Source organism: Pundamilia nyererei, unplaced genomic scaffold, assembly GCF_000239375.1.
Source record: "Pundamilia nyererei isolate P.nyererei 1_Seehausen unplaced genomic scaffold, PunNye1.0 scaffold00078, whole genome shotgun sequence".
Taxonomy (NCBI): domain Eukaryota; kingdom Metazoa; phylum Chordata; class Actinopteri; order Cichliformes; family Cichlidae; genus Pundamilia; species Pundamilia nyererei.
The window spans coordinates 807,305-829,402 of NW_005187479.1; the positions used below are offsets into that span (position 1 = coordinate 807,305).

General features: G+C 41.7%; 2 protein-coding genes across 5 annotated transcripts in view; one reads left to right on the forward strand and one right to left on the reverse strand.

Annotated features, from left to right (window-relative positions):
* The window catches only part of furinb (furin (paired basic amino acid cleaving enzyme) b), a 95,136-nt gene extending 86,250 nt beyond the window's left edge, over window positions 1–8,886 (reverse strand). For 2 of the 3 annotated variants that reach the window (XM_005737654.1, XM_005737652.1), the window contains exons 1-2: window positions 8,379–8,886; window positions 110–387 (exon numbers count right to left, since the gene is read on the reverse strand). In XM_005737654.1, coding sequence (XP_005737711.1) covers window positions 110–286 — 177 coding nt within the window. In that variant the 5' untranslated portion in view covers window positions 287–387; window positions 8,379–8,886. Of the gene's footprint in view, window positions 1–109; window positions 388–7,999; window positions 8,062–8,378 lie in introns of those variants that run through there. The other variant, XM_005737653.1, reaches the window with a different exon arrangement.
* Window positions 8,887–9,356: 470 nt separating this feature from the next.
* Window positions 9,357–22,049, forward strand: accs (1-aminocyclopropane-1-carboxylate synthase homolog (Arabidopsis)(non-functional)). 2 transcript variants are annotated; one of them, XM_005737656.2, is made up of 18 exons: window positions 9,357–10,525; window positions 10,641–11,395; window positions 11,469–11,528; window positions 11,660–11,730; window positions 11,878–11,947; window positions 12,624–12,690; window positions 13,291–13,388; window positions 13,507–13,584; window positions 13,795–13,895; window positions 14,393–14,482; window positions 14,590–14,635; window positions 14,746–14,887; window positions 15,256–15,398; window positions 15,509–15,662; window positions 16,767–18,338; window positions 18,482–18,684; window positions 20,287–20,478; window positions 20,818–22,049. In XM_005737656.2, the coding sequence occupies exons 1-15, from the start codon at window positions 9,886–9,888 to the stop codon at window positions 17,159–17,161; spliced, it is 2,910 nt and encodes a 969-aa protein (XP_005737713.1). In that variant the 5' UTR covers window positions 9,357–9,885; the 3' UTR covers window positions 17,162–18,338; window positions 18,482–18,684; window positions 20,287–20,478; window positions 20,818–22,049. The 2 variants fall into 2 exon arrangements, with proteins under 2 accessions (XP_005737713.1, XP_005737712.1); XM_005737655.2 differs by having other exon boundaries at window positions 16,767–18,684.
* The last annotated feature ends 49 nt before the right edge of the window (window positions 22,050–22,098 follow it).

Below are 22,098 nucleotides of genomic sequence, written 5' to 3' on the forward strand. Positions count from 1 at the left end.
GTAGGTGGTATATAGGAGAGAAACGAATCCAAACAGACATATGCGGCACATATAGGATAACATTTTAGACAATGTAATAGAGGGAAGGAGTAAGAGACGTAGAACTTACATGGCCATGGTTGATGAATCCATGTTCCCTGGCGATGCGATCAGCTTCCCCAGGGCCCCCATTGATCTGGACAGCCCACGTGTTGGTGTAGACCTTTGCAGCATCAATCCAATTCAGTTCAGCTGTCAGCAGGACAAAGACTGTCCACAAGAGAAGCAGGGCCACCCTGGCATCCATTAAAAGGACAACTTCACAGCGCAGTTTATCTGTCCGTCTGTTGCTGTGTCCCAGGCAGAGTGGGGATGCTCCACCTTACAGCAGCAAAGTAGAACACTGGCCTGGAGATGAGAGGACAGAGCAAACTATAAACACAAACATGGCCTTCTTAACTGGGTCACTCTTGGGTTTGAATAACCTACCGCAGACACCGTTCACAAAAACAAACCCAGAACTGCATCAAAAATAGACACCACACCCACAGACTTTATCAAGCATGAAACTTACTCACAGTCTGCTGTCAGACTCTGAGAAGAAGACCACATCTTAATAAATGTGCAAAGCATAAATATTAGGTCAGAAACAGACAAGGGCTGTGCCAAAAACGAAATCATTTTCCAATTCTCTTTCATTTTTTTTGAGACTTGAAATGGTAATGTATGATAATGATATACAGTAGGCATGTTGCTGCAATACAGGAAGAGCTCCTAGCAAACCAATATACAGCTACTGGCAAAAAGAGGGGAAACGTGTCTGAGGAAGAAAATATTTAAATTCTACTCATGCACTGCTCTTCATTATAAGGTATTCCATTTTTTTAAATAACAGACTGCTTATTAGGTATGAAAAGGTACTTTCAACACATTTAACAGAATAGTAAAATAAGCACGCTAAAAAGGACCATTATTTGAGCAGATGTTCAAATGAGCAAGATTTTCAACTGATATCGTCTGCTGCTCTTTGATTTGTAGCTCTTTGGATCATAAAAAAGGAGCCTGTAAGTCAAACATAAAAAGGAAAGCTTTAAGGTAAGTTAACTGACTCAGAGTGTGAAGACAGATAAGGTGTGGTTATCTGCTAAGTATATCAGCTCATCCTAAGAGAACAGGAGATAGAGACCATACAGGCCTAAACGGCTCACTGGTAACGCTGCTGATCACACAAAAATGATATCAAATGTATCAATCCACACAACACACTTAACCGATGTGGAAAAAAAATAAATCTCAGATGTTGTAAATTTGCTGAATTTGCAGTGTAGACCCCCCAATTTGGTACACTTTCATTTAGAATAGTTATGTCAACATTTCTGGACATCAGGATTTTTAGATTTAAAGTATAAAACTGTTAAGTTAGCTGTTCATTGCCTTAGAAACCCTAAAAAGACAAAAAAGGGGAACACTTGATCATCACAGTATAATACAAAGTCACTAAACTAGTCATTACTTCAGTGTTATCCATCTGTCCAGTTAGAAGGTATACACACATGTGACAGACCAAGGACTGGGGATGCCGTGGCATTTGTCACACGTGGTCAATGCAAAGTTTCTTTCATCTGTGAAGAGAACAGGGTGCCAATGACGGACCTGCCAGTTCTGGAGCTCTCAGGCGAATGCCAATTGAGCTGCACTGCGCGGTGCTGTCAGGAGCTCATGCCACACTCATTGAGTCCAAGTCTTTGTATGTTTCTGACAGTCTGGTCAGAAACATACACAAGTAGCCTGCTGGAGGTCATTTTGTAGGGCTCTGGTGCTGCTCCTGCTGTTTCTACGACCCTCTTCAGCTTGTCTTATGTAACGGCCTGTCTCCTTGTGTTTGTGGACAGACTTGTATCTCTGAGGTTTCACAGCCTTGCATTATACTGTGATGATCAAGTGCTTCCTTAATGTTTTTTTTTTTTAGCAGCAGTCAAACTACAGTATACCTGGATACATGATCAAACTCTCTCAGCTCTCCAATACTCGTTCAAGTTGGTTGTGATCTGGCTTTTAAAACCCCAGCATACTTTACCTAGTGCCACCAGGTGCCTTTGAATAAGATAGTGACAGTCCAGATCCTTCAATAGTGCACATTTTCCTAGGTATACTTTCTTGGTGCACAACTTTTTAAAACACCTGGCAGGTAGGATGTTCAAAGCTTTAAAGAACTTGCTGTGTCTCTTGATGTTATCCTAAGATCATAGGATGAGGAGGCTACACCACTGGTTGCAGGACTACCGTACGTCTTATTTTTGAGCCCGAGGATGTGGTGGATAGAAAGATGGCAGTGGCTAAGAGCATTTGTAAGATGCCTTATGGAAAGTAATACCTGATCATGTCAAAAAGGGCAGAAGGTGGCACAATTTCTTGAATTATACAATTTAGCTTTTGAATTCAACCTTTTAGATTTACAATGCAACTAAAAACGTTTTTACTAAATCTGGGAAAGTTTCAGCCTCAAACCTTCAGTTTAGATTGAAAAAATAAATTCTATTTATTTCTCTGCTGGAAAAAAGTGGATTGCTCCCTACAGACAGGTTTGTTTTTTCCCCGAAGCGAAGGTATCTTGGCATTTTTTCACAAGTAATGGGTAAAAGGAGCAGTCGATCTACATTCAGACACTCATTTATGGTCATGAGTTCTGGGTAGTGATAGAAAAAAAATGAGGCTGTGAATGCAACTGACTGAAAATGTTTTCCTTTGCACAGGAGCTGGGCTCAGGCTTTCAGGTTACACTCATACCAAACTAATCGTACCACGGCAGCTCACGTTTTACCCCCAAAATTACAGCTTGTTTGACACGTGTGATTGCTCTGTGCTGTGCCCTGACCTGCTTGAAGAGGTGGGTCCAGGTGAGATTTAGTGGTCCTCACATAATAGGAGTACAAAATCTGCCCAAGAACAGTATGCAGTGTTTCATATAGCTACAGTGAAAAACAGTTTAGGTAATCAGCAAATGTTTGGTGCATGTGGGAAGACAGTGTGACACTACTTTCCCAATCAAGCCACAAAATCCTTGAAATAATGACCCCTTTTTGTACTCTGCAAATGTGTTTTTCAAGTATGATATTTAAGTTTGAGTGAGCATGAGAAAGGGGATTTGAGATGCTGAGATGAACTGATGTGTACTCCGGTCCCAATCGTTAAATTCTGTGTATGCGCAGGCCAGTGAGAGAGCAGGGACTGTTGTGCTAGTGCACGCTACATGGCAGCCGTACCGAATGGAAGCACGCCCTTGGAGACGGAGTGGGAAGCTCGTACAGCTGAGGGAGCTTGGAGTAGATCCACTACTCCTTCATGTTATAAGGAGCCAGCTCAGGTGGCTCATGCATTTCACAGAGAAAGCTACCCTAAGGACTTTGGGTTAGATCGAAATTCCTCCAGATACATTTTATATGTTATCTGGCCTGCGATAAACTCGGGATCCCCCAGGAGGAGTCTGGAAATGTTGCTGGGTAAAAGGAAGTCTGGGATATTCTGCTTAATGTGCTTCTACAATGATCCGACATTGGACAAGAGGAAGAAAATAAAGGACGGGTTAGTCGTAAACACAATTTTTTTTATTTTGACCAAAATCCTTTCCTTGTTGACTGATAAGAAAAACCTCCCAACTCCAAATGATATGCTTTTAGCAGTAGGAATTTGGAGGCAACTGCTGTTTTTGCCGTAAACTCCTCACTTCCCCGAAAATACCCTCAATCCCTCAATCTTCCAAACAATTATCCCATTTGCGCAGATTGCATAGATTCAAACTATTCAAAGAGTAGACGCTCGCTTCTGTGGCTTCACAAATGTGGTGTGGGTGTGATTTGAGCACAACAGGAGAAATGGTGGAAACATGACCATGGGCTGTCACTCTTCCTGTGGAGTATTTCTTCTGAGCTCATTAGACACTATGCTAGCACCACAAAAACAGGAGCAGGGGTCTGCTGTTACCGAGACGGCTGAGAGATGGAAGAATAGATGGAGAGCGAGAACAGGGGAAGAGAGAGAGGAGATAGAGGTGGTACTGGTGGGGTCCCTCCCCCTCATACAGCACTGCGGAAAACAACAAGCACATTATAATACAACTCCCAAAACACCTTCTTTCAAAATGCAGCCTGGAGAGGAATTAACAAGTGGCTGCTTACTCTTACAATATACATCAAAGGCCTAAAAGTAAGCCGTAGCTTCAACCTTCACACCAAAGGAGAACTAACACTTCAGAATCTAAACTACAATGAAAATACAAAATGAGTTGCATGACCTCGATTGAGATTAGTACAACGCTGAACCTTCAGTGGACGTGCAGGGGTGGATAAATGACCCGTGATTTGCTAAAATAACATGACAGATTTGAAATATTAACTGAGCACTTTCTGTTTCAAGCTATTGTCAAGACTTCTAAAAGCCGTTAAGTGGGCCCTTTTTTATAAGGAGGACGAGAAATCTTTTATTTTTTTCCCCAAAGTAATTTCTTACTGCTGAAACAGAGTAGGAGCAACAACTTCTGCCACGATGTTCTTTCTAGACGATTGAAAATCCTCTTATTCTTCAGCATCAGCAACTAAGTTGTCCTTCAAGAGGACGCATCACATCAGCTGATCCCTTGTTCTTGCTCAGTGGTCAGCAGAACTTTGCAGGCTCCGTTGAAGAAGCTTAGCACAGACTGACTCGTGTGCTTTGACTCGCTCACTATTCAAGCTGTTTGAGATTAGAGGGAGATGAATCAGCAGTGTCCATTAATTAATGTTTTGATAACTTCCCCAGTCCATTAGACTGCAGCCCCTGTACCCTAAACACTTGCAGCAATAAACAGATTAAAACTGCTCAAAAATAGTCCACATTATCTTTATTATATAAACATGGTAGGGGATTTTTAATGCACTTTTTGAGTACACTGTTATTATTATCCTAATGCTGTATTTTATAGGTTGTATATAATTTAAAGGTTACAGTTACAGCCTAACACATTCACCAGCAGAAACTATATTATCGGCTTAACTGACTCATCAGTAAATGATATTAGTGGCTATTAGTGGCCTGCATTTTTGCAGGTTGCAAACAGTAAAGCATTGATACATTGGACGAACGGTGCATCGACTTACATCTGCGGTGTTGACTGATATCGGCCTATCGACAAGTCAGGTGACATTTACCTATGGCAGCAACATGTTTATCTGTTGTGTCACATCAATCAGTCGGGGTCGCAGGGGGATGGGTGGTGGGTGGGGGGCTGGAGTCTATCCTAGCAGATGCTGGGTGACAGAGCTGACAGGCTGCTACTCCATTGCGGGGTTAACATAGACAGACTGATAACCCTTCGCACTCAGACCTACAGCCCATTTAGACTCACCAGTTAACCCATTAAGCATGTTTCTGGGGAGCCTTACAGGAGCCTTCTTGCTGTGTGGCGACATTGCGCCGCCTTCCAGTTATTTAAAGCAATTAAATAACAGGAGGCACATTTGAAATATACTTTCCCATTTGTATAATTCCTAAATTTACTCTTACTGCCATCCCCCATAAAAAAAGCTTTTTATCCAGCTATAACGACTTTACATATCTTTGTTATTGCTTTCTTGTAACCAAATTAGAGGTATCCTTGCCAAACATAAATTACATTAAAAAAATAACATCATCCAGTCATTATTTATTTTAAAATGTTCCGATTTCAAAATTGGTATTTGACATAAAACTCAGTAATTGTTGCTGAGTGCAAAGATAAATAAATAACAAGGGCACAACATTTAATACTAACTCAAACACCATCAGTCAAATGAAGCAATATTGTCAGCAGCGTGAACCTGAATCAAACTCAATTCTTAAGAAAATTCAAAATATTATTTTCTTTTAGTTGGAAAAGACTTGATTTCCCAAAGCTCTGGAGCAGCTGTTTAGTCAACAGCACACCGCTATCACAAGTATTCCCAGTAGGTTAAATGTGATTTATCTGACAAGGAGTTTAATAGAATAGAATACCCCTTTATTGTTACTGTACATGTACAAAGAAATTATGGGTGCTCCACGCAAACTGTGCAGGAGTAAAAAAATAAATAAAAATTAAAGACATCAGGAATAAATAGCAAACAGAAGAAATATATACAGTCTGGAGGAATATATACAAACTAGAGGAATATGTACAAAACAACAGAAAGGGACACAATGTGCAATTGGTTCAGTCCGGAGCGACATGACAAACATAATGAGACAAAATAGCATCCACCCTTGCTGACAGATGAGAATAAAGAACAAGTTGCATCAAGAACCATTCCAAACTTTCCAATCCATCGGAATCGTGTGCTTCCAAGAATATCAGTTCTGGATTATTTTTATAACAGCTCCCGTGCTGCAAACCCATAACGTCAAACTCATGGCACTAGAGCTTCTGTACACCTGAGTCACAACAAAGTTTTTTTTCCTGCTGTTGCACTCTGTTCAGACTCAGAGATGAAAAAAAAAGTTCATTTAACCCATGAACACCTGGTTTGTCTTCCCTCCGCAAGAAAAAAAAAAAAAAATCAAAAAATTAATCATATGTGAATCGATAAAGAGTCTGCAAGCAGAATCAATAATGGAACTGGTATAGATAGATTTCTTTTTTTAATCAATATCCATTTCTTTACTTGATGGAGAGCAACTGCCAATTTCCATTAGCAATGACAAGAACACAAAGCTGTGACAGACCATATGCAGCACTCCAGCTCTATTTCAGGCTGCCCACCAGCCAAATCTACACCCACCATGTGCTCTGGGCCGGCCTCTCACAGAAAACCAAGGCACACAACCATGCTGCAGCATTTGTGAAGTACCACTGACAGCCAAGTATTCTTTCCTGTGAGGGAAAATTGCTCCAAGTTAGAGTGCGATTGGAAAGCCAGAGGCACTGCACAGGCATGTTGTGCTCTATCAGGACTGCGCTACACGGTGGGATGTGAGCTGTGCGGTGATCATCTGAGACACGCCGTGTAGTGAGTGAGAACGCCATGACTGACTGCCACTAAAGCCTAATCCATCCTGGCTCCCACTGTCTATAAGTTACAGAGATGGAAAAGCCTGATAAAAATGTTGTCTGGGGCAGCAGCATCACTGTGTCCAGGAGGAAGAATCAATTCTGTAAGTAATGTCCCACAGAGACATCCAACCCCATTTTTAACAGCCATCTGAATCTTGGCATTTATCCCCGCGGTAAACTTCCCCCTCATCTAAGACAACCTCCTTCCTACTTTATAGATGAGTTATATTGTTGACAAGTTTGTCTCCCTACTTATTTCTCCTCCACTGCATTCCTGTTTTATATCTCTTATAAACCATGTGCTGCTAAGGGCTCACACCTCTAGGACCACTAGTACTGGATTTAGGAGTACAGGTGACAAACTGAGTGGAGATTGGAGGCTGGAGGTTGACAGCAAAGTCTTTCTCCATCTATATAAACTTAGGAAGACACCTTTGCCTAGACCTAAAGGAAAAGCACAGAACATCAGTCAGTCTTTGATATGGTGATGTAGCGTAGTCGGAAAAGAAGGATGCCCTGAGCCATACTTTTTGCCTCAACAACTGGTGACCTTGACTTCCTTCTTTGGTTTACTTCTGGTGGGAACTGCACTAGAAGTACAAACAATATTACCCACGGGATGGGGACAGCATGACTTGGATTACTTTAGGTTTAGTTTTGCAGCTTGTTTGCTCAAACTGAGCTGCTCTTCAAGCATATATACAGTGTTTGACGGAGACTAACGCACTGCTTTGGTGTTTTTCACCCCTGCCAGACAAACAGAACTGAGTGAAATTTACTACAGCTATCTTCACCATACACAGACAAATGCACTTGATTAGCTTTACTCCCTATTAAAGCGTCAGGTTGAATAACTATGAGACCGCAAAAATAAAGAGTGTGCGCGCAACTGAACTAAACTGAATTAGCCGAGCCAAATGTGACATCCTGCAGAAAGCAGCACTGTAAATACAACAGTTAAGGACAATCGTGTTATCTTACCACCAATAAACTTCAGCAGAGGAGCGCGTCTGAGCAGAGCTGGCCAACTATGTCACTAAGCCATGTCTCTACCAATAAATAAATTTAAAAAAAAAAAAGAATCCCCTGTACTGGTTTAAAAAAATAAAATAAAAAATCTTGTTATCTAGACTGGAGAAGCATTCACCTGACTGGGAGGACTGGTGAGCGCTGTTGGCAGCGCTGGCAGACTACTGAAACGCTTTCCGCTAATACTCCCATTGTTCCCACCCACTCTGGCACAGCTCCCCTCCCAGCTTTGAACGCATCAAAAACTCACGGATTAAAAAGAAGAAGAAGAAGAAGAAGAAGAAGAAAAAAATAGCAAAACAGTAAAGCGGCTGTCAGCCGTAGGAGTTACCTTAGCAAGTCAAACACCAGTGAGGACCGAGACGGCATGCCTCCTCATCCTCCCTCCGTGCGGAGACTCCCATTCCTCCTTCTGCGGGTTTCACTTGCAACTTTACATCTAACCTGACACTGTGCGTCCTTTACTCGGTCCAGGAGATTATTTACAAGGCTACCCGCATGCACCCATCTTCACCGAAAAGTGCTCAGTTCAACTATCCCGTCTTGCTTGTCATCCTCCACCAACTTACAGCCACCATGGTTATATTTTGCCAGTTAACTTCCACCGTCGATCCCAGTTATGTCTTCGGAGGCTTCTTCTAATAGGTTTAAGTCATTTCACGTGGTTTGTTTGCTGGCTGGAGTAGTGCTGTTTTTAATTTACACACGTACAAATTAAACAGCACGGACAGACAAAGGGGAAAATAAGCCGCTGTGTGCCAATACAATAAAGCGGTTCAGGATTGGACGAAAATTACAACAACTTGCCACTAACCCTTTTCTCCAGGAAATACGTCACGTTTAGAGCGAGTGGCTTATAGTGTGCGCTTGATGTGTATCGTCGCAGTCTCCTATAGGGACGGGGCCAGCTGTTGTGTAGCTCGCCTAAAGTCACGCTAATCCCTTTTTTCATTTGACAATAGCAGGATAAATAATAACATTCGTATCATCGTATTATTTTTACTTTTATGATGAACTAGTTAAAAGTCTAAATAAATATAAGAATGGTTAAAGTAACAACTAAAGAAATTGGATGACTGTGTCAAAATTATGCCTGTTTCAAGCTGCAACGCTGATTAGTTTATCCTCACAGGAGGAATTCCGGGACACGACTGTATTCAAAACACGCATCCATGCTTTAAGGCTGGCTTGATTTGTACACCTGTGTGTGATTGCCATCTCCTGGATATGAACTGAACTTACAAAAAAAACGAACAAAACAGCACTGGAACCAGTAGAGGGGGCTATAACACAAAGCTCCCCGTTTGAGTCTGACTCGCATGGTTGCGTCTACCCCGTTACAGCCTGGTATAAGTGAAAACCAGCCCGCTTTCAGCAGCTCCAGCGTTATAACACGGACCAAAGTTATCCCGGAATAAGGACAGCACGCATGTGCCGTCAACCCGGATGTAGATATCTTAGTGCGCGTCTATTCCCCGTTTCTCCAAGTTATTACAACATTTGCTGTGAGAAATATTTACAGATCTTAACCCCAGCTGGACAAACCTTTGCCGCCCCAAACCTGTCCAAACCGGGTTAACCATCCGTGACATGTATCGGGCTACGTGGATGTCACATGAGAGTGACAGCTCCACAGTGGTCTCATTTCGGAGCGCTGCATTTTTGATTTAAGGTGAGAGAAACTACAGTGAGTTGGTATAACCTACACTTTTACTGCATGAGTAATGCATTTAAAATCCAGCGTGTGTCGGCGTGCCTGAAGTTGGCCTGACAGAGGCCGCCTGCTCGTTTTCGCTATCATCATCCCGTGTTGCAGAAATCCTCCTCTAACTTAGACGATGGACTTCCGCGGTAGGAGGCATGAGCGAGGCAGCAACTGGACTGACCCGGAGATTGTGGAGCTGCTCCAGCTGTGGTCCGACGAGTCGGTGCAGATTGAACTGGAGAGTTCACTGCGCAACCAGCGCGTGTTTGACCGTATCGCCCACATTTTGCGTGAAAAGGGCATCTACCGCACAGGAGACCAGTGCAGGGAGAAGATTAAAAAGATGAAGCTGGAGTACCGCCGCATCAAGGACAACCACAAAATGAGGTCTTGGAAGTTTTATGATGTGATGGACAGAGTGCTGGCGAATCGGCCGGCTATTACTTACTCCTCCCTAGGCGGAGCTGTCATAGCTCAACAGGTGTTCCAGACCTCTGGGGCACCTGAGGCATACCTGCAAGGAGTGCCAGCGGGCTCTTTTGGTCCTGCTTCCTCCGGTGGGTTTCTCTTTGGCCAGCCCCCAAAAGCTGGAGATCCGCTGGATATCAAATGTGAAGATGTGGAGGAGAGCATGCTGAACTCCGGAGAGGCACCGCCTGAGATGTACTATGGTTCTGGAGATGATCAGGAAACTGATGGGCAGTCTCTACTGGAGCCAGAAGACACCCTGAGCCGAGCCGAGAGCACACTTAATACAAGAATTTCACCTTCAGGTTGTCAGCCGATAACTATCATTATTATTATTATTATTATTATTAGTTAGAATCAGCATATGTTTATAAAATTGATAGCAGGCTAAAATCTTATTTCTCTTCTTTACATCCTCAGGTTTTAGTGACCTGAACATGACTGGCTCTGCTACAGCCACCACCTTGGCTGCTGGTGGTCCCGTGTCACACGACACATCCGACGAGCCCAGAAAGGAGGGTTCTCGTCAACAGACCTCAGTGAGACAGAGGAAGCGGCGCCGGGGTGGTAAAACATCATGGTGCCATGGGGGCGGTAGATGGGGTGGTCAGGAGAGACTGGATAAAGCCCTAGCCAGCTTCCTGAACTGGCAGCAGTCTGCAGAGGAACGTCTCCTCTCACTGGAGGAGGCGCGGCTGGAGAGAGAGCTACAGGCAGAGGAGCGCAGGGAGCAGCGGGAGGAGAGGAGGGCAGAACAAGAGCGTCAGCACGAGCTCCGCCTGTTCAGCATGCTCACGGGGGTGTTGCTCGCTGTCAGAGAGGGTACGCAAACCACAACACAAAGCGACCCCGCCACCTCACCCTTAGCTCGTTTTTCAGCTTCGCTGATAACAACGCCTGCCCCCTCTGCTCCTTCATCTTCATCCCAGCCACCTCCAGAGGCTCCCACGACAGAGGCTGTTTTTAATCAGGAGACAAAAAAGTCACAGCTCAGATCTGTCAAGGCCTGCAAAATGTCTCAGAATGCTTTGGAAACACTGAGGGGTGAGGAAGGTCCCGGCAATAGCATCTACCTGTCTGAGCGTGGTAATAGCATCCGACTCCATGAAGGTATCCTCCAGGAGGGCTACATCCAATATGGAATGGACCGGCACCATGATACAGACAACCCTGATGTAAGGGAGCACAATGTTGTAAACACCAGTCACAGATGCTTAAGCATTTATTAAAAGCTCCTTCTTTTTCCAGGGTATTATCAACATGGGGACCAGTGAGAACAAACTTTGTTATGATCTTCTTCATAAACGGGTAAGATAAATATTAGATTCAATGCAGTCTATAATGATATGTGTATAGCCATTTACTTGTTATTACTTATTATTATGAATTATTCTGCCTGCTCTTTGACAAAAAAAATCCCATTTCCTTTTCTGCTACAGCTGACCAAGCCTGACATGCTGCACATCAACCCATCCTTGTTGCAGTATTCAGACTGGAGGGGGCACGCTTTGTAAGACACTTAAATGCACATTTATTTTTAATCTTTTCTTAATGAGGATCACATTTGTTATGTGACTCATGGTGAAGTTACATTTTTAACAACAACCTTTCACTGTGCACATTAACCCCATCACCTTTCCGTCTCGCTCTTTCTCAGCCTCAGGGTGGCAGTTGCAAAATTCCTGACTCGCTACTGTTGTTCTCCAAACCCATTAAAAGCTGACAACGTGGGTATTGCTTTTATTATTGAAATAGTATGCACTGTAAGTAATATATGAAATGTGTTTAAGACGGCAGCCACAGCCAGTTGAATATGTAAAAACCTTAGTGCGTTAAGGGAATCATATTAATAACAAAGGTAAAACTGGAACACCTTTTTATTAATCACTCACCTTGCAGTAAGCACAATCCTGAGGACTTTATACTCTTTCCTGCACAATGCCACGGAGCTATATTGCACAACTCCTATATAATGACTCCATAAATGTTATTGACCCTTAAGATAATAATATTTGACACACAGTATACAGGATAAAGGGTAGAAGATGTAATAAATCCCCAGGTTGTGTAAATAAAGTCCTCATCTTGTGACTCATAGCGATGTCCAGCAAATAACATAATTACTGACAAATAAGCCTTTATTCCACTTTTATACTAATGCTCTGGATTATAGCCTCTCATTTTTATCAAAAATGAAGGATATTGAGCTGAATGCTTTATTTCACTAATGATCAAAAAATGTCAAACACTACAATTGAACTGACAGCAGTTCTGGGTTCACCAACTTAATTTGCACAGGAATGAATAGCAGGTTTAGTAGGTGGATTAATTTAAAGCACATTTATCAGGACTCGTGCCATAATTGGGTCTTTCATAACACAGTGGATGCCTGTGTTTGTCCAGGTTGTGGTGATGAATGGCTGTGGTTCCCTCTTCTCATGTGTTGCTGCAGTCATTTGTGATCCTAAAGGTAGGTTCAGATATGCTTTGACGTACAATTCATTTAATGCATCCATATCTGTACCGTATGAATAAAAATGAGTGCGCGGTAGAGAGGAAGTCGAGTCCGCGTTCCCCTTTTGCTTGTTTAACAGATAATTGGAAGGATTACGCAGACTTATTTTAAAGAAAACACCCAGCCACATAAATTGCGCATTCTGTTTACCTCTGCTGGCGAAGCTTCATTTTAAGCAGCGCAGTAAATTGTTTTGCTCAGTCACAACGTTAAAAAAAAATCATGAGCCTCAGAGTCAGCTGGTATTTACCTATTTACTGCCTACCTGAATCACTAAGGCAGAGTGAGTCAGTCATTAGTGGGATGTTTTTGAAATCAGCAGATGCTTTTCGTTGGTGATTTTGGTTCCATGTTAGCAAAGGCAATGACCAGTAACAACTCAAAATAGTACCAGATATGGCTCAGTTAGCATTTGCTGTGCAGTATATACACCCATGAAAATACAATATGATACAGATTATATGTGCACATTTAGTTATTTGTATACTAAAATGAAAAGTGAGATAATAAAAAAGTGCATATTTTAACCTGTTTTGTGTGTTTTGCATCCCGTAGATGCCATCCTTATTCCGACTCCTTTCTACGGCGTCATCACTGAAGATCTTCATCTGTATAGCGATGTAAAACTCTTCCATGTTCCCCTTGATTGTGAGGTAGGAAGGCACAACCCGAGTTACTTGCAGCATTTTGCATTTGAAATGGATGTTTTTGTGCACACTGGAATGTAATGGCCCCTATTCAGCTGGGCTGCTTTTTCTTTTGTTTTTAAAGGCTGATGGGAAAGATAACCGACCCTTCCGCCTCACTGTACGGAAACTAGAAGAAGGTCTGCAAAGAGCTAAGGAAGAGGTAACGTGTGAAGGCATGCTGGTTTGAAACAGTAACATTTATATGTTAAAAGAAAGACAAAATTACTCGAGCAAAATTCTCAGCGTAGATAAACACCTTGGATGCTTTGTTCTTCTCAGAGACTTTTTTTTTCAGTTTATCTGTAAAGACTGTGAAGGTACAGTGTAGCAGTTCCTGTTTACTTCCAGTTGAACCTGCCATTTCTTTAAGGGGTTGACAATTCGCGGCGTTATCCTGATGAACCCCCACAACCCTCTGGCTGAAATCTACAGCCTGAAGGAAATGATTACCTTCCTGGAGTTTGCCAAAAGGTATGTTTGCCTCACTATTATCTCACACTGCGGCCTAACGCTGTAATCCTCTTGCTCTACATTTCTGTGGTTCCTTTAAGCGCTTTGCCAAGTCACTGCATATAGTTCCTACTGTGATCTGTTTTATTTTATGACGGAGAGCTCTGTCCCGTGTGTGGAATATCAAACGTTCTTGACGGAGTTTTACGACCTCTCTTAATCACCAGCATATTGTCAAGTGCAGCCATGTGCCAAAGAGACTCCTGCAACATCTATTGTTTTCTAAATGATCTTGCCAGAGTAATTCCCTGCACAGACCCTTCCAGGCACTGAGCTGTTGTAACCATAAACCACAGTGCTTTTACAGTGACACTTGGCGTTGAAGGAACCGTTTTACATTGATGTTGCATTTTCCTTGTCTTAAATATCCATTAAGAATATAAAACCAGGCCTTATTATTGCTGCACTGAAAATATGTATATATTTATGTTATCTTCCTGTCTCCTTCCCTGCTTTAGAAATGCTCTCCATGCCATTGTAGATGAAGTGTACATGCTGACAGTGTTTGATGAATCTGTCACCTTTCAGAGTGTCCTCAGTGCAGACAGGTACTGCGTGAACCTAACCTCCGCATGATTAGTCTGTTAGACCTTGAATCATCATAACTGCTGCTGAAGACATCCACTTATCTCATAATGATGTGCCCTTATTTCAGTTTGCCCGATCCACAGAGGACGCATATAATGTGGGGAATGAGCAAGGTATGTGCTGTACAGAGGCCTGGAAGTGGAAAACTGTGAGACTTTCAATAACCGTATACATTGCTTTCACAGTTCATTATTTTTCATTGACTTTGTCATGTCCTTTCTAGGACTTTGCAATGGCAGGAATCAGAATAGGCACTTTATATACGGAGAACAGAGACCTCGTGGAGGCTTTGGCCAAATTGGGCTCTTTTCATGGTGTCTCTGGGACTACCCAGCACCAGGTTGCACAACTGCTTCAGGATAAAGGTAAGATCTGAGCTTTTTGTGTTCTTTTGCAGTCACACTGCTGTTGTAACATCAGATTTATCAGAAAAACCACTTGGAAAATAATCCTAACATGAGCACAATTTGGACAAAATTATCCAGCACGCTTTACACAAAACAAGCATTTTGTGTATAGCGGAATTTATATTCATAAATGCAAATTACTTTTGATGCAAGCATTTTAACAATTCCACTGTTCTACCTTGTGCGTTCCATGCTTTCAAGAAACACGAGCCTCCCTTTTTTGCTTTCTCTGATATGACAAGCACAGCATGGGGCCTCTGCTGCAGAAAGACTTGTAACATTTAATTTACACTTGCCGACTGTCACTTGGCATTCTCGTGTTGTAGAGTGGATCAGTGAGGAATTTTTGCCTGAGAACAGACGCAGGCTGAAAGCTGCGTGCAGCTACTTGACTGGAGAGCTGCTCAGTATGGGCATCCCGTTTCTAGACAGGCCCGCGACACTGTATGTCTGGGCTGACCTTAGAAAGGTAACAAGACCGAAGTCGAATTGAAATGGCTTGCATATGAACGCAACATTCTTCTCATTCTTTTGAGATATATATTCTTTAGGTTTGATTTGTCACTTCTGTTTTGGTAGTATCTCCAAGAGTCATCATTTGAGGAGGAGCTGTCTCTTTGGAAATGTTTCCTCAGGCACAAGGTGCTGCTCAGTTGTGGCCAAGCGTTCTGCTGTTCAGTGCCCGGGTGGTTCCGCATCGTCTTTGCAGACCAACAGCACCACCTTCAGCTTGGTCAGTACCAACAACACTCATAGTCTCTCTTGGCCAGGCTGTTTATGCCCTCTCAGCCGTTAAAAAAAATGGTAAATGGCCTGTATTTGTATAGCGCTTTACTTGGTCCTAAGGACCCCAAAGCGCTTTACACTATACACAATCATCCACCCATTCACACACACATTCACACACAGCCGTTCACCTACTCTCTGTTTTAGTAAGAGCAGTGAGCCATTAACATTGGACCAGATTTGTTGGTCCAAAGAAGCAGTGAAAAACAAAACTATTGTACACCTATGTTGTTCACAGTGCAAATGGATAATGACACAAGAATACTAGAAAAGCAACCCAAGAGTCTTTCAAAGAAAAGAAGAAATGAGATTGAAAGAAATGGGATGTTCTTCAATGGCCAAGTCAGTGATCTAAAATCAGTTCCTTAATATAAAGCTGAAAGCAAAACAGCCGCAAACAAGCAGCTCTTTTCAGTGGACTCTGGTTCTAAGGTACGATTAGCTGTTATTGCATTGAGGGAGGGAGAGTAAAGGTCATATCCTTTAAATTTTACCACAAATTTCCTGCCCAAGTCCTTTGCTATCCTTGGTCTATTATGAAAAACTGAAAAAGAATAGTTAAACACATGAAAATTGCTCCTCATTCTTGCTCAACATTTATAAAAATGAGGATAAAAATCTTAATTCATTCATTTTCCTCATAGCTATTTTTGAGATAGTGTATGCAGAAAGTTCTTGGCTTGATGTTAACCTCTCCGATTCCAAAAGAAGAAGACTGAGTAGTCTGTAATGACCTAATCGGTTGATTTAAAAAAACAAACAAAAAAACATCCTTTAGTTTAGCATTCTAGTACAGCGATATCTTTCAAATTATAATAGTAAAGGCTTTAATTGTTTAATTGTTTCTGTATTTTTAAATCTACCATAGTTATACTTTGTTTATATGCTATTATTTTTTAAGTTTACAGCTTTCTGGATTAAATATGTAGAATGCTTTGTCACCCTGTGCTGATACTAGACAGTGATTAGCACATATTTGTGATATAATTTATTCATTCAAAGGTTTATGTTGTACTGACTTATTTTGTCACTTTGTTTTGTGGTTTTTCAGGCCTTAAGCGAATTAGAGAGGCTTTAAAAGAAACTGAAGCAAAAATGCGAGTCCAGGACATCAAACAAACCAGTGAGGAGAGCCAAAAGCCAGTAAAAAAGGACAATGCAGGTTCAGACAATGCTGCTACTGTCAATCCAAAAACCTTACCCGAGAACAATTCATCAGATCAGCTGAAGGAGAGGGATAGCCCTGTTCCTGACACAGGCTCGCTGGCCACTGAAGACTGCCAAGCCTCTAAGCCCACAGAGAGTCTTGACACGCTGATCGGTACTCTCAGGCATCAGATCCGTTCCTCTGATTGGCTGGAGAAAAGCACTCCAGAGCTGTCTGCTGGGGAGGACCCAGAAATTTTTGATGTGTTCAAGGTCCTGCTGCAAAGAGCCAGAAAGTAAGCTTAGGATTAAACAGGCACGAATGTAGCTGCCAAATTTCAAGAGGCAGTACTTAAGCATCCCTCTTGCTTCCTGTGTTTATGGTGAAAAGCTTGACACAAACACCTGACACAAGGTCAGCTCTGATGTCTGTTTTTGAAGAATGAAATAGCTGAGACCAGGTTAAAGAGAAGTAAAGAAAAAACCCGGCCTGGCATTAAGAACAGGACGGAGTACTTTTCTGTATGCGTCTTGAGGCCTTATTGTTAAGCTGAGAAGTGGATTTATTTGCTGATATTCGAAGTGGATGCCAAATAGAACAACCAAAAATCAGACGTGTCCTAACATCAAACACTACAAGTCTCTTTTCTTATGAATTGTAAATGTTTCTGATTTTCATCTTACGCGGTTTATTTTGTCAAAATGAATTGTACTTGCTGTAAAGTTAATAGTCCACAAATAAATACAGGACGTATTATTTATTTTCTTGACTGTTATTCATTTAGAGTTAGTAGCCTTTAGCTGGAGATGTGTTATTTTGTGTGCTCGTTGTTTGTTTCAGTGTGACATTATCTTTTGTTCTTTGGCATGGGTGGGCTGTGGGCTCTGTTCCGCTGCTGCAAAGGAAAGTGAAGGTGGTGAGAGTAGAGTGACGAACAGGGGGAGATATCTGATGCTGAAGACGCTATTGGCTGACAACACTTTGTAGCCCACTGTCTGTGACAGCGAGTGGGATTTCCTTAACCGTTTCGTGATGCGTAATGACCCGACGACACCCCCCACACACTTTCTACATGACAAGGGTCTGATTTGTTTATTGCAGTCGAACATAATCGCTGAACTGTTAAGGGACTTGTAGATCGAGCTTTTCGAACCTATTCAACTCTGTTTGCTTTTAGACACATAAACTTCTGCTTCCTCAAATATTGAATGGCTGTTGCTGGAGCTTTCACTTTCTCTATAGAGCGATTCGGCAAGTCACAGTGGAGAATTCAAGGGGAAATTTCAGCCCTGATGGGTGGGAGTTTCCACTGCGACAGTGGAGTTACAGTGAGGGTTTGATCTGTTGTGGTTGTAAGCATAAGTAGTTTTAGCACAGCACTACTTTTACACTTTCTTCTACTTTTCGGCAAACTCAGAGTTTAACCTCACAGCTTGGTTCCTGACAGCTTTTTTCCCTTCAACAACAACAACAAAGGTAAGCCAGGGCTTTTATATTTGTAAAGCTCATTTAAATAATCTAAATGCCAAGGTTACTTTTAAGACAGATTATCCCTCTGTCGCTGAACTTCAGCACATCCTAATTACACTCTTGTTTATCCTCGCCCCTGTCTCTTTTAGCGGTGTCAAAATGAAGTTTCTTGAGCTGGATGACTCGATCGGTCGCTTCAGGTTTTCACAGTCCTGTTTGGGATTAGTGGGGTGCCTGTGTGTGTGCTATGCAGTCTGGACACCTTACTGGGTGAAGGACAGGGGACTGTGGACGGAGTGGAACGCCACTGAAAGCGACCAGACGAATCCTAAAGATGATATTGGCATCAACGGTGAGCCAAACGCTTCTCTGACACCACTCTGCAGTCAACAAATCTCGTATCTGTCTTAAGCTTTCACTCTGTGTTAGGTTAAAGGTTTGACTGACTAAAATGTGTTAGGAAAGGCAGCATATTTAATGAGACTTAAGCACATCTTTGCTGTGCTGTTTTGATAAGACTGCTTCTGCTTGCTTCAGCCTTAGGAGAATTTATTTTTCTCAAGAGAGGATCAATATCAAAAGGGAGATTTGACAAAACGCTGAGTTACAGAAGAGATTCTCTGCAGCAGTAAACAAGTTTGAGCTTGCTTCTGTCCGGGTGAATTGCATTCTTTGTTAAGGCTCAGTTCTGTACTGAATGTGCTTGCGAAATCTTTAGTGAGCTAAAACCCGGTCTTTATCATTCAAATCTCATTTCGTGTCATAAACTGACATAAACTGAGTTTATGCTCTTAACAATTAATCTAATATTGTATAAGTCCTCTGCTCTCATGCACAAAGAAGGAAAGCAAATGAGAAGGGACTCAAGATAGTAGTTGTCTTTTTGCTTGACAATATATAAAAAAATAACAGTAATAATGGTGATTAGAAATGATTAATGACACAACGAAAAAATATCAGTTATGACAACAACAAAAAGTCTTTTCCTCATGCTGAGAAGAAACTCTAATGAATGAGTGATCAATATTAAGATTATTAAGAAGTACCACAAAATTATTAATTTACTAAAAAGATAAAAATATAGTAAATAGCTGTTAACTGCAATAGTTCAAAGTTGACTTAAAGAGATATATTATGCTGTGTCTGTTCTAAAATTAAAAAGAACGATACTGAATATTGAGTTTCAGGTAAGGAGATAAACATATAAAGGTTATCCCTGAACACTTGGTTTCCTGCAGTTTTCATCAGTGACATTAGCTAATGACATCATTTATACATCTGCTCCTGGCCGAAACCTTGTTTCTTCTCAGGAAATATTTATACACATTCTCGTCAAGCATCAAATCATCTGCCGGAGTAGCAGAATAATAGTCATTTGATGTACTTCATTTAAAAACCAACAGTGCTGGGAAATACAGTCATTTGGCAACAGCACAATATCATTTTTCTAGGTACTCTTTTAGCGCATCCCACATGTCTCCCCTGGGGGTATTTCTAGAAAAAAAAAGTATATAAGGCTTGTGACAAATTTGTGAAACTTGGCCAGACAGAAGAAAGTAGACATTTAAGAAACAGGGTTTTTTTTTTTTAAAAGCCCAGAGCTAATAGGTTATTACCCTTTTTCCAGTGGACTCTTCAAGTGCTGCAAAACAGCTGGTATTAAATAAATAAGGACTTAATTGAATAGGGAAGTATGGACAGTTACTCTGGTGGAGTGCCAGAATAAAAGTGTAGAGGTGGAAAACAGCATAATCCTGTTTTCCAAACATTTAATCCTAAGTGCACTCACAGATCATTCTCTAGCAAAGGCATTCGAGGATAAAATAAGGGATATATTGTGGGAAATTTGACATTGTGTAGTGTTTATCATGCTCGTAGTGGAAATGAATGTGTAAAAATGAATATAAGTGTAGTTACCCATTCTAATTTTTGTCTGTTGTTTTGTGTCCTGCAGCTCTGGAAGCAGAGAGGGTCTTTGGAGTTCTCTCCTTCCTGATGGCCGTGAGCACGGCTGCTCTGTGTCTGGTGTTTGCCCTCTGCTGGACATCCCAGACGGTGCGCTCCTACTCAAACACTCGCGCTCTCCTCATTGTACAAAAGGCGCTCTACCCCACTACCCTGCTGCTGTTCACCATGGCCCCCACAGGTGTGTAACATATATTCATTTCCTATGACATCCACATATGTAAACACGGTGTTTCTTGGATTTCTGTTATTCTGTTTCTCCATTTCCAACTACCCTCCAAATGGCCTTTTGGTTTATGTCATTCATGTCAAGCTCTCACCTACAGAAGTTGTTTCATGTACTAGTCATTTATGTACCCCGCTGGGGAGCGCACAGAGACTTTATTTTCTTTGGAATTGCAGTTCAATATCATGCAAAGTCTTTCCTAAAGCTCCAGGCATGTAATAATTGTGCTTAATACCTTTTTTCTTTTAGCGGTAATCATACTAGAGTTGACTCATTTTTGCCATCTGTCTACAGGTTTCTTCTTCCTCCTGAGCTGGTCTTTTTTCACATATCAGCACCGTGAAGAAATCCGTCAGGACTTCTCCAGTCTTGGCTCCTCCTATTGGCTGGGGGCTTTAGGTTGGACCCTGCTGCTCGTCGTGGAGCCGATCGTCTTTATCGTTGAACAGGCTGTCGTGCCAGACATTCTACCTGACTTGGAGAATGCTGTGGAGCCATGGCGGATTTCCTCTCCATCTGAGGCCGACGAACAATCTTTTAGTCAAAGTTCTCATCCTTTTAGCCCCAAAAGCAACAAGGGTGTGATGAAATATATGTCTGAATTTTGAATGGAGTTCAGAAACAATAAGGACATGAATATGAATATGACGCTAAAGGACTGTGCACTGAAAGAATCCTGAAGTCAGAAGAACTGAAGTTTCCTGCTGGGCTTACTGTGGAAGTCATTTTCTGGTTTGTTGACTGGTTCACTGGTTTGTTGATTGAAATGAAACCACAACACACTAAGGACTAATAACATACCAACTAGTGAAATACACAACTAATGATAGGTTTGCGCCTCAGCCAGGATCAGGTCCAGGTATAAAGGGCTCTGAGTTCAATCTACGTAAACAAGACATTCAGTTAGTACATTTATCTAAATAGTGCTGCTGCGATATATCTTACCTGAAGTCATTGTTATGGCCATGTGACACTTCAAATAGTAATTGTCATGTAAAAGATGATAGGTACTGGTTAATGTTGACAGATTTACATATTACAAGCATTTTTGGTCTGTTACATGTGTTTTTCTTTTTTTGGAGATTTAACTTGGGTTTATTTATAAACAGATGAGTAGTTCTCAGATATATTCGTCAGCCCAGACTATAATTTCAACTACAGCATTGTTTTAATGCAGAGCTCCATGAGGGCCTGAAGATCATGGCCATTCAGTACTTGTTTTCAGCCGTGTCCCTTATGCACATTTCTTTTAATAGTAGATTGCACTGTAGTTAAGGAAATTCCCACTTGCAAATTCTTTGCAATTTTTACAGTAAGAAACATTGGTGCGCATCAACAGAATTCCAACTATTGTCAGCTAGCTGTCATTTGGCAGGACGTGGGGTACATCTTTGAGTGGCTGCCAGTCCGTTGTAGGACTAACAAGAAACAATGTTCTTGAACGGTCTGCCTGCACTACCTTTCACACTGGTGGACTCTTCTCCTTTAGACTTTTGAAACACTCTCTTTTCTTTTCTTTTTTTATACCAAGTCTTTATTAATTGTGAATTTTGTTACTTTGTTGTTTTTTGTTGT